This window comes from Triticum dicoccoides, chromosome 5A (assembly GCF_002162155.2).
Source record: "Triticum dicoccoides isolate Atlit2015 ecotype Zavitan chromosome 5A, WEW_v2.0, whole genome shotgun sequence".
Lineage (NCBI taxonomy): Eukaryota > Viridiplantae > Streptophyta > Magnoliopsida > Poales > Poaceae > Triticum > Triticum dicoccoides.
This window is the reverse complement of record NC_041388.1, coordinates 649267960-649279537: the sequence shown is the minus strand read 5'-3', so window position 1 is coordinate 649279537 and position 11578 is coordinate 649267960. Positions and strand designations below refer to the sequence as shown.

The 11578-nt window shown below is 41.0% G+C and overlaps 2 protein-coding genes across 2 annotated transcripts in view; both read right to left on the bottom strand.

The window, feature by feature from the left end:
- Positions 1 to 245: 245 nt before the first annotated feature.
- LOC119303741 lies at positions 246 to 7699 on the bottom strand. The gene is made up of 10 exons (XM_037580879.1): positions 7538 to 7699; positions 7314 to 7412; positions 6837 to 6980; positions 4944 to 6041; positions 3976 to 4834; positions 3618 to 3865; positions 3334 to 3440; positions 1585 to 1733; positions 1201 to 1353; positions 246 to 803 (listed from the first exon to the last, which is right to left on the bottom strand). Exons 1-8 carry the CDS (start codon positions 7574 to 7576, stop codon positions 1661 to 1663), a joined length of 2667 nt encoding a protein of 888 aa, XP_037436776.1. The 5' UTR covers positions 7577 to 7699; the 3' UTR covers positions 246 to 803; positions 1201 to 1353; positions 1585 to 1660.
- Positions 7700 to 8096: 397 nt separating this feature from the next.
- The window catches only part of LOC119303739 (magnesium-chelatase subunit ChlD, chloroplastic-like), a 7008-nt gene continuing 3526 nt past the window's right edge, over positions 8097 to 11578 (bottom strand). The window contains exons 7-15 of the mRNA XM_037580878.1: positions 10984 to 11079; positions 10539 to 10703; positions 10259 to 10456; positions 9828 to 9983; positions 9568 to 9675; positions 9256 to 9390; positions 9013 to 9174; positions 8788 to 8908; positions 8097 to 8535 (exon numbers count right to left, since the gene is read on the bottom strand). Of these exons, the coding sequence (XP_037436775.1) occupies positions 8453 to 8535; positions 8788 to 8908; positions 9013 to 9174; positions 9256 to 9390; positions 9568 to 9675; positions 9828 to 9983; positions 10259 to 10456; positions 10539 to 10703; positions 10984 to 11079 (1224 nt within the window). The 3' untranslated portion in view covers positions 8097 to 8452. The remainder of the gene's footprint in view (positions 8536 to 8787; positions 8909 to 9012; positions 9175 to 9255; positions 9391 to 9567; positions 9676 to 9827; positions 9984 to 10258; positions 10457 to 10538; positions 10704 to 10983; positions 11080 to 11578) is intronic.

The window sequence follows — 11578 nt, the reverse complement described above, 5'->3', positions numbered from 1 at the left end:
ACAGAGCCAGAAAAGAACCATCACTGAAGTTCTAAGCACTGCAACACAGCCCCAAAATAAAGCTAAAACACACCCTAGCACTGTATTCTCAATTTAAATCAACAAAAAAAAATTTATCCATAATATTTCTCTAGCATTGCATTTACAACTTACAACAAAACAATATTCTTATAAATACATGCAAGGAGATTGATATACACAAAGTCTGGACTAGTCCATCTGCAGAAAAGCATTGTTGATTTAAATAAAATGAAACAGGGAGAAAAGCTTATATTGATCTAAAGAAAACATATCATGCCCTACAGATTGCTTAGCTGCCGATTTCTAAGCAGAGTACAATCTCCAGTGAACGTCACGGTGTTCGGGAAATGAACAACAGTCCCCAGAATAAAATAACAGGAGCAATATAGCTTAAGGACAAATGCCTAAACGTAATCTGCCTCCATAGTTTAGCCCTTGGAATTCTTCAAATATGGGCAGCTGTGTACCACTACCACATCACCATTACGGACGCAAAAAATGATGAAAGACACACACAGGCATCAGCCTTAGGCCTTAGCGCAGGCTGCGCAGCACAGGCGAATCCAAGTCTGACAGAAACATGCCTTTGAAAACTTTGCTTGCAATTGGACGATGATGGTGCTCCAGGCATTTCGTGACAAGAATTATATTTCTTGACTCATCTCAAATGCACGCTGTTGTTGGAATAATGGCATCTTAATCCGCCGGAATGGGGCGCACCGGTCTTTCTTCAGGTGAATCAGCTTCCCAGAAAACAGACTGCCTATGATCCAGCTTGCTGGCTGCGAGAGAGAGATACAGGAGAATTAGAGGCACTGGAGATGACAAATACCAGTTTGGGAAAAAAGGATAAAGCGTAGGGAAACATTTGAATGGTAAATACAGCGATACAGCCATGTATAATGTGAATCAAGTAAACATGTCTTATTGGCAGCAGGGAAGCAAGCCGTTCGGATCCTAATCAGTTGAGTTTTATAGAAGGTCTAGATGAAACAACATAACTGAATTACGAGAGGTAGACAATGTTGTGACAAGTTACTTCTCTATATTTACTTATAGAGCTAGTATTCAAACATTGAAAGACAGTCTACTCTATCTGAGCAGTTGCTGCTTATATTCAGTCATTTCTGTATTTACTTATATAACTCTAACAGTTTCTACATTCAAAATTCAACTAACCGCTGTTTTTATGTCATGTTCCAGCCCACAATGACTTAGAAGACGTGATGCGCTCGCCTCATTTGCAACAAGAATGATTCCACGCGAACAACTTTTATCCTTCAAGCTTTGAATTAATCCTTGAAGAGATACAAAAACTTGGCCACCTCCATGCTGTGGAATACAAATACTATAATGTAAGGGCCACATCATGTAGACAAGGAAACTAGTCATGTATATATCTGACACAACCAGTAGTAAAAAATCAGATATATCAAATTAAGAGTGAACTAAAACAATGCCTCTTAACTATGACAACAGTATATGATGTATTACAGTTCACTAAAAAATATTGCTTGATTAGTAGGTCATCCACCATGTTTTCTCACCAGGCTTGCAACATACCTTGATAATGTTCGAAAATTTTGAACAGAAGCTGATTTTGCCGTGGATCAAGAATCCTACTCCATGAAATACCAATTTATTTATTTCTTAGGTAAACTGATTGGCCAAATGTTGAAATCTCCACTGTATGCCTTTGTCGAATTAAATACCTAGCAAAAGGGTATATCAAAAGTTGAGCATCAAGAACAAAGTATTTTAACTTAATCCATATGGACAACAGAGCAAATGTTCCTCGCTGAATTTTTAGTTGCTGAAAATAAAGCTAGGATAAACAATATTCAGAATAAACTTTCCATGTGGTGTATGTGAAATATTCAGAATTACAGTATGAACAATTAAGCTAATTAATCGTGTCAGTGTTTAGATAATAACCATTTAAAAAGATAGTTCTTAGGAATCCTATGTTGCTTGAGTTTAAGTTTGGACTAGCAAATAGGCCCGTGCGTTGCCACGGGAGAAAAAGAATCAGATTATGCAAATTATGCCAGAATGAGATATGGACTTTTAAAATGTCACTTCATAAAGTACGTCAAAATCATGTCACGATGAGATATGGACTTTTTTTACCCGATCTGTGATGGACTAAATAAAATAATAAAACAACCTCTCCAGATCTCCTCAAAAAGTTTATGTAAGCGATGGTATGTTTTGTTCGTTATTTACGTATCTATTTCAATGGATCTGTTTGAATTTTTTTGTGATCCTTTTCTAAAATTTCATGGTCATTTTTTCCAATTTCGGAAAGCATGTTGAATACACAAGCATTTTCTAAGAATCATGAACATTATTTTATTTCATGAACATATTTTTCTGAAATCGAGAATTTCTTTATGATATGCAAATATTTTTTAGAAATTGCGAACATTTTGATTTCCCGACCATTTTCTGAATTCATGGAATTTTTATGATTTCTCAAAAAAAAATCAAAACTCACAACCTTTTAAATTTTTGAAATCCCGAATTAATTGAAAAACGAGAAAACAAAAACAGAAATGAGAAAAAAGGCAAAAAACGAAATGAAAAACAGGAGTTTCTTTTAAATCATGAACATTTTATGTTTTCCAGAACATTTTTTGAATTCACAAACGTTTTATGTTTCTTAAAAAAAACTCGCAACCTTTTGAATTTTTGGAAATCCCTAATAATTAATTTATAGAAGGAAAACACAAAACAGAAATGAGAAACGAACAAACAAAATGCGAACTGAAAAAACATACGCATGGGCCGGTCCATTAACGCGGGGGCAGGGGGGGAGGGTTCGCAAAAAAGAGAAAAAATGGGGCAGAACCTAGGATCGAACACAAGTCTCCCCGCTGGAGGACCAAGGCATTAGCCACAGGCGCACTACGCTACACCTTCAAGTGTGTTATATGAGGATATCCTTTATAAGAACCAAATCGAACGGGACTTTGAGAAAAACCGAACCGTTTTTTCACTTATGGGTGGCATGGTGGGTAATTTGTGTCAAGTTCGTGGGTAATTCTAATGACGTACGACCAGAAGCACTATTTGCTTTATTATTAGGGGAAGATAATTTAGCCCACCAAATGAAATATCTTTCATTTCTTAGAAGAGCTTGGCATCGGATGACAGATCTCAAAATGCATATACACTTTTAAGGTGTTTAGTAATTTTCCCTCAACTGCTTCAAGAAAGATATGAAAACTGAAGCTTTCATGAACAAAGATGTGATAAAGTTTAAAATTCCATTTTCACAAGATAGGTGTGCTGCAAGGTGTCATTGCTTACTTTCCAGGTGGCAACAGTAAACCAGCTTGAAGAGAATCAAAAAGCCAATTGGAATTCAAAATCCAGGAATCGGTAGCACAACCATATAAGAACTTAGCTGTTGATACCTGTTGCAACAAACACCTATCAGACACAGTGCAATTTGGTACTGTAAAAAAAAAAGAATGTGTAATTTTAAATGGGAGCCTACAGCCCTACACCAATTTCTCCTACAGGCTACAGCATATACTAAAACTATAAAATGATACATGATGAACGATAGATGGTATCCAGCTATAACAAACCTTTTTAGGGGAAAGAACTACAGGAGGCTTCCACCTCACGAGCTCTGCAAGCTTGCTTTTTTTATCAAATGGACAGGGTGGCACTTTAGAAAGAACACAACCTCCAAATTTCCGTATTACAGACACAATCTCTTTCTCCTTATGACTTTGAAATCCAGTCACCAAGAACTCTAGTCCATGAAATATGGCTTCTTTTTTGCTAGTGCATTCCCTGGGCTCCTGCATGTCAGCAACTCTGCTTTCAGACCCTGCAAAGATACAAGAGTGAGGGTCACCAAAAGTATGTAATGACCGTGCATATATTTACCCATGATATACAGTACATATCTAGCATAAGAGAACATAAACCAGAACTTACAACTGAATCGAGATTTAACCCTTCTGCTCTTGGTTTGTCTAGTACTAAGTTTAGCATTCGACAATTGGGGTCCTTTTCTTTTAAGGCCTCGTTTACCAACACTCAAATATGTTGTGGGTTGAGGCAAAACTTCTGATGGGATATATTGCTCTTTGTTGTGATGCTCGTTATCATCTTGAGCATCAGATGACTTCTTCTGAACCAAAGAAAATTCGTTCAAGCTTCCAGCTTCAGCATTGTTTTCAGTGAACTGATTAGAGGCTCGGATACGCTGTATCTTCTTATTTAAGATTATCGGTGCGCTTCTCTCCTTCTGACAAACTGCCACATTAACATCATTATGAGCCAGACTACCTCCCGAGATGTTTGATATAGGTCCTAGCATGCTAAAAGGCCTGAGGGAACTATGTGTTCTTCGCCTCCATGGATTAGATTCTTGTACCTTATCTAACGGCACAGAAGATGGACCGGCTTCTACATCTAGGTCATTCTTCAGAGATTCCTTGCGATATACTGGTTCACTGTTTTCCTCATTCCTCTGTTTACATTCAGGAGGTTGACTAGTGGATACTTCATTGCAAGATATGCTACACGGAACAAATGAACAGAGAGGATCCTCAGGTGATAAGCTTGAACATACTACTTGATGGCACGACTCTGCACTTTGAACCTCTCCATGGAAACCTTCATTCTTTTGGAGAAAAGATGCTCTTGAAGAGGCAACCATTTCTGTCGATGTCGCTCTAGGTGCAGGAGAGCACTCATTCATGCTATCCATTGACTCAGAAATGAAGCTAGTCCTTATATGCTTCCTTGCACGACCACCAAACTTCGTCTCTTCAACAATTCTTCCAGCTTCCTGGAAATATATTTTACATTGTAATTACATAGATGAAGAGTGCTGAATGAGATAGGCATATGATCCATTAAGTTTGTTATAAAAAAATGTTCATGGGCAACAAATTTACCTTTGTGATATTTTGACCTCTTACTGGATTCCTCAAGTTCTCAGTAAAAGCACGGTTGTTTTGAGTCAACTTCTCGAAAGCAGCTTCCTCATTTCTCGAGCAAGAGATTGCTTTATCTTGAGCTAGTTGCTTTATAGAAACACATCCTGGACTTGATTCTTTTACTAGCGTACCAGCAGAACTATTCTCTGCCAAAGAATCAGGTACATGGTCACTGGTATAAGCATCTTGGCTGTGCCATTCTTTATTTTGCTCCTCGGAAGAACAAATGTCTACATCATGTGGGGCACAACTAGGCTGAGAGATGCTCTGTTTCAAGTTAGTTGTGTTGTGGCCTTGAGATGAACAAGCAGTTTGAACAGTACACAGGCCAACATCTTCAAATACATCAAGCATTTCGATCTCATCCAATTCTGCAAGCCAATCGCTCTCATCCCGATCATTTTGAAAGGATCCACTATCATGTTCTGTTTCCTCAAGAAAACACTGTTTCCGAGCTTCCTTTACATGCAGAGCAGCTTCGAGGGCAGCTGCAGTCAACTTATCAGGCTGGCAATCATCAAGTATCATTTCTGCAATAACCATAGCCTCAGAAGCAGCAATAGATAGCTCAACCGCATCATTAGCATCTGCCTTACGGAGCTTCTGAACATCAACTTTTCCACCAGATGGTTGATGTTTTCTTGCACCAAGTGGTTTAGTGACATCCTTGCTAGCCACTCTACGGACTCCTTGTTGTGTATCATCCTTAAGGCCTTTAGCCTCTTGCACAGCTTTGATCTCTTGTGCTTGACCATCAACATAAGAGTCCTTTAATGGTCCTTTGCATGTACCAGAATTCAGAATCTGTGGGCTAACATTGGCTTGAACTGAGGAGATATCCTTGCTAGCCACTCTACCAACTTCTAGTTGCTTATTATCCTTAATGCTTTTAGCCTCTTGTACAGCTTTGATCTCTTGTACTTGACCATCAACATAAGAGCCCTTGAACGGTCCTTTGCATGCACCAGAGTTTAGAATCTGAGGGCTAACATTGGCTTGAACTGAGGAGAGTTGTGCTGCACTTTCTGAAGAAAGGTGCAGAGAGAAAGGCAGCACCTGGAGGGGGGAAATTCAACCCATGTTATAACAGCACACGACAAGAAGATTATGTTTGTGCAGCAGAGGAAGAGCCAATTATTTTGGCTGTTACAAGCCTATGTTTGCTACTATACTAACTTGTTCACTCGTAAAATGAAAACACATGCACAATGTTCAGAACCCCATTATTCATAAGCACATATGAAAAATACACGGTAGGCAAGATGAAAATGGCATACTGAGGGCCTCTTTGATTCAAAGGATTTTCATAGGATTTTTGAAGGATTAGAATCCTTAGGAATTTTTCCTGCGTTGATCGTTTGATTCGCAGGATTGAATCCCATAGGATTTTTTCCTCATGTCAACTACAATTCATAGGAATTCTAGCATCCACTCCAACCTCTTGGAAGAAATCCTTTGTTTTTCCTGTGATACAATCAAACAAACTCAAATCCTATAGGAATCCAATGGGCACGTCATTTCAATCCTACATTTTTCCTACTCCTATGTTTTTGCAATCTGCTAATCAAAGAGGCCCTGAACCTACAATTTTATTCTTTCCCCATTCAATGGAATATTACGGACAGAACAAAAGTAAGTACGCTGTACAAGTGTGCATCCCTGGAACAAATAATGTAACTCGGGGCAAAGAAGAAATCGACAGATCCATAACTGTTATGCAGGATTGAATCATTAAAGGCTACAGCTACAGGTACATGTACTACCATCTCCTGAATTATTTGATCAAACAGAATGACAACACCCTAAGTTGTGACCAAACTTCAGTGATTAGCATCAAGAATCTTAGCCTACCTCTCTGCCTGTTGGAGTATTTTCAGCAGGTGTATCCTCGTCTCCCGACAGATGCAGACGGAACCCGCTGTAACCATCAGCACTTACGGCGGCATTCCGACAACTCCGTTGCTCTTGTGCAGGGTCCACAATGCACACACAGTCCTGCAGTTCAGTGAAGAGAACACACTACACCAGATGAGAACAGACAGTGCACCGAGAAACGTATATAGATAAACATGCACAATCACACCAAATGCATTCAGATCCAATTCAATCGTATGCCATTTCATGCCAATGACCAATCACCAGTTTTGAGTTATTGTCGATAAGGTGGGATAGTTGGCGAAAAGGATTCGAACCGGGGATTTCCCCCTTTCTGTAACATGCTCAAAGGAAATAGCAAGGCGCTTGCAAGTGTTGGGTAATCAGAGAATAACAAACTCAGAGCGTACAAGGTTAGCACCAATCGACGCGCAAATCAGGCGAGAAAAGCACCTCACAAGGCGGCGACGACACGCCGGGGCTGTCTCTTCGGTGCTCGCCGGCCGTCGGCTGCCGATGCGGCTGAAGCCATTGCGGGAGCCACGCGTCATCCTGAAGAACTCGAAGAAGCCCGAAAGGGCGTCAGAAGAGGGCGCATCCCAAACAGTTCACATCTCCCCCCTCCCGCCCAACCGAGAGAGAGAGAGAGAGAGAGAGAGAGAGAGAGAGAGAGAGACCTCAGAGAAGCGCGGCGAGTGGTAGGCGCAGGTCGACATGGCGGCCCGGCAGTCGCCGGCTGCGGCTGGGTGGCGCCGCCACGAGAGGAGAGGAGTGGAGGGAGGGGCGGGGGGTCTTCTGGTTTACTTTCTGTACTAAATCTGGCTTGCTTGATAAGCCTCTCTCTCCTCCGTCTCCCGCCACCGTCCACCGCAGCGGTTCGCGCCATAAAAATGACAGCATTTTTTTTAGGCAAATAAAAATGACAGCAAGGTCTCCCCATTTCTCCCCGCTGTACCGTCTGACAGGTGGGCCCGGCCTGGTGCCGCCGAGGCATGGGCCTGGGCCGCAATTTTCTGCTGGATCTATTTTCAGGGTGCCTTTTGTAGGAAATTTGTTACTGTTATCAACCACGCTCTGCCAAAGGTAACAATTTCCTTCCCACACTTATTTTTGCATTTAAAAAGGAAATATTTTCGTGATACTCAACAGCATCAATTTTTTTGGGTAAACACATAACCACGCTGTCACCAGTGGTAATTTTCTTCGCATAATTTTAGAAAGAAATATCAGTTCGTATGCTTTACAAAAATGAAGGAATGCTATTTAGTGACACCCAACAGCAGCGCATTTCTGCCTCGAAAATTAACAGCAGTAGATTTACAGGGCCAATTATCGGAGAGCCAGTGGGAGAATTCCGACATTTACACGAAGTTATGCTCGGATTTTAGCCCTGCTGGTGCTGGTAAAAGAGAAAGAAAGAAGACAAGAAAACCTACACCAAAATTGGGTCATAAGAGCTGAAACGCACGCCCCAAAAAAAAGTTACAGAAAGGACTAAGGACAGCTGCACAAATTACTGCACGAACGACTTGTATCACCAGAAGGTACAAACAACAATTGGGCGGGGGCGATCGATGCTCCGAGATCGCTCTCTAGCTCTTCAAGTCCGCCAGCGCGGTCTTAGTGGCAGCGGAAATCACGGCGTCCGAAGCATTTGGCAGGTAGTAGTATTTCCCTGGCACAGCAAGGAAAGAAGCTGTGTTCATGGAAGGTTATGCAGATAACTAATTTACGGTATGTCGGTGCTTATAGTTAGTGATGAAGATGGCAGGTGTATCTTTTTAAGTGGCGACAAGGTTCCTCGGACTCCACTCATATTACCTTATACCATGAAAATGCGTTAAAAAAATCGAAACAAGAACAGGCATGGTTTCCTACAGGTTTCAGATCGAGTAGTGTAATTATTCTGATGTAGTGTTGAGAATACCTTGGGCAACCCTTGCAATTTCCTTGGCGAATCCCGTAGATACAAACTTGTTCTCGGTATCGATGACGAGAAGCGACATTCCTGCCTTGAATATTTTTGCAGACACATCAAGTATCTCATCCTTGCAAAGAGGAAACAAATTCTTCAGTGCCTTTTGAACACAGCAGGAAACTTCAAAATGATGGCCCAAGGATACATTGTTTGGTGTTAGGATAAGAGTGGTACCTTCAATTCTTGAGTAGATGGTCTTGGTGCGTCTGAAGCAGCGGCAGCTTCTGGGTCATTGGATTTCTTCAGTGATACATTAGCTCTTCCATCGGTGATTGCAACGATCATGATACGCCCAACGTCGCCACTCTTTTCAGCGTTCAATCCCACTCTGACAGCCTTGAAGTAGAATCCACAATGTTATCCAGATTATAATGTCCTGGCATTACAGAAGAATTCAACGCAGTTCTTGGTTCTTACTGTACTCAGGCCATGAGCTAAAGGAGAACCGCCACCGCATGGTAGCTTTTCAAGACGTTTGCGAGCCATTGCAATGGATCTTGATGGTGGAAGTAGAACTTCAGCATAGTCTCCACGGAAGGGAATAATTGCAACCTGAGGGATGCCAAAATGGAAGCTAAAGTTAGTGCACAAACTGTCCATATAACGATGATTACCCGGAGGGGAAGCACAAATGGAGGTGTCTTACAAGGTACGCAGCAAGTAACAAATGCTAATCACTAAAAAAAAGATGGCAAATTCTAATGCTAAATTTTCACATTTCAGTAGTACCTGATCTCTGCTTGTGTAACTTTCTGCAAGCAACTTCAATGCTGCACCTTTGGCATTCTGCATGCGGTTCAGAGCCATGCTGCCACTAGCGTCCACAACAAATATGACCTGTCATGAGAATAAGTCCAAACAGAGTTGTGAAGTCTCGTGGTAAGATAAATCTGCTTTGCCACATACATAAAACATGACTGGCCTAATATACATATTCCCATGAAATTGCACAAGCAAATGTGGAGAGAGAGAGCGAGAGAGAGACAGACCAGAGCACCGGCTTTTCGAGCCATTCTCTTGGCTCTCATGTCAGTCTTTTCAACAAAAACTTTTCTTGTCTTGTCAAGACTTTTCTCTCTCCGCAGTTTTTGGTATGGTGCAGCTGCTCGAAGTGTCGCGTCAACAGCTAATCTCCTGACTGGACCCTACAACAGAATGAACTGTTTAGATGAACCAATTTGGTGAGAAAGGGTACCAAGCATAGGAGTGATATTACAAAGGAAGGTGTCTGCTATATCAGTAAAATTAATGGAAAAGACCGGGAGGCATCAGAGGAATTCAAAATGCAATAAAACAGACCTAGATAAGGAGAAGTGCCGAAGCATTATTTGCATAAAGAAACAAACACGAGAATGGATTCAGGAATGTTTGAACAATCAAGTGTTTAGAGTTGCAGTGTTGATGAGGTAAAACTTGAGACCTTTGGAAGCATAGGCTTAATGTATCGGCCCCTGTCTTCTGAGAATATGACATTTTTTGCTCGCCCAGCCTTTCCTTTTTTTCTTTGTGCTTGCTGAGCAAAGAAAAGGAGCTTATCATCTACTAGTCCACCTTCAGCATCAAAAATAAACTCCTCGGGTATCTGGTCATCTTGTTTTTCGTTTTCTTCGTCATCATCCTGTCAGAAAACAACAACTAATGAGCTCTAAGAAACAAATGAATAGGTATCAAGTACAGGTTGCTCAATCATAAAATTCAACCTCCTTTTCCTCCTCATCCTTCTCATCATCTTCCTCCTTCTCATCTTGATCTTCTGCATTATCTTGATTTTGTGGAGGTGGTGGAGGTGGAGGTGGAGGCGGTTGGTTTTGCTGCTCTTGTGGGTTATCAGATATGATAGAACGAGGTAAAATAACTAGCTCTACCTGCAAGAAGATGCCATGTGTGTCAAATATTAAGTAGAACACACTTCAATTTTTTTGACACAGGTGCAAACAGAAATAGCATAGCAAAAGAAAGAAAAAAATGAGTTATGCCAGCACTAAAATTTCCATGCTACTTTATATTTTATTCTTAACAACCAGACACAGTAAACTTCATTTGGAACAGTCAAGTTAAGAGATGGAAGAAACAGTCAACTGAAATTCCATGGGGTTTGTTGCTTCATTACTTAATGAAGAATCCGCAAGCATAAAAATACTTAACAGCTTTCTTAAGGTCCTCCGCGAAAACTTTTTCACGTCCTTCCATGGCAGCAAGACATTTTGCCACTCGAGCAGCATACAACTCAGCCCGGTGCCCCTGCAACAAATTTCAAGACTCAGAAATTAATATATAAATATGAAAACACATTCATTTTAACTTTCCAACTCAGCATTAGCCACAATAAATAAGCATAACTGTCTCAACAAGCAATATGTTGGTGTGATGGACGCCAAACAGGTATAGCTGTGTAAGTGTGTAGCATCTAGATTAGGCCATTAGGGATGACAACGGTGCGGAATCTTTCCGCCAGTTCCACAGAAAAAATGGAAACGTAGAGAAAATATGGAAACAGAAACGGAAACAAACATGGAATGACATTTCCTTGAGGAACACGTGCGGAAATGAAATTTTCGTATCCAAAGGCGCTGAATTTTCCGTTTACATTTTTCATATATGTAGCCCATTCCAACAGGCAAAAGCCCATATACCTTTGGCCTGGCCCAACCCAACCCTAATCTTAACACACCTAAACTTAATCTCCCAATCGTTTCCCTAGTCACTGCCTCATTGGGTCATACGCAGCTGCCTGCCCTCG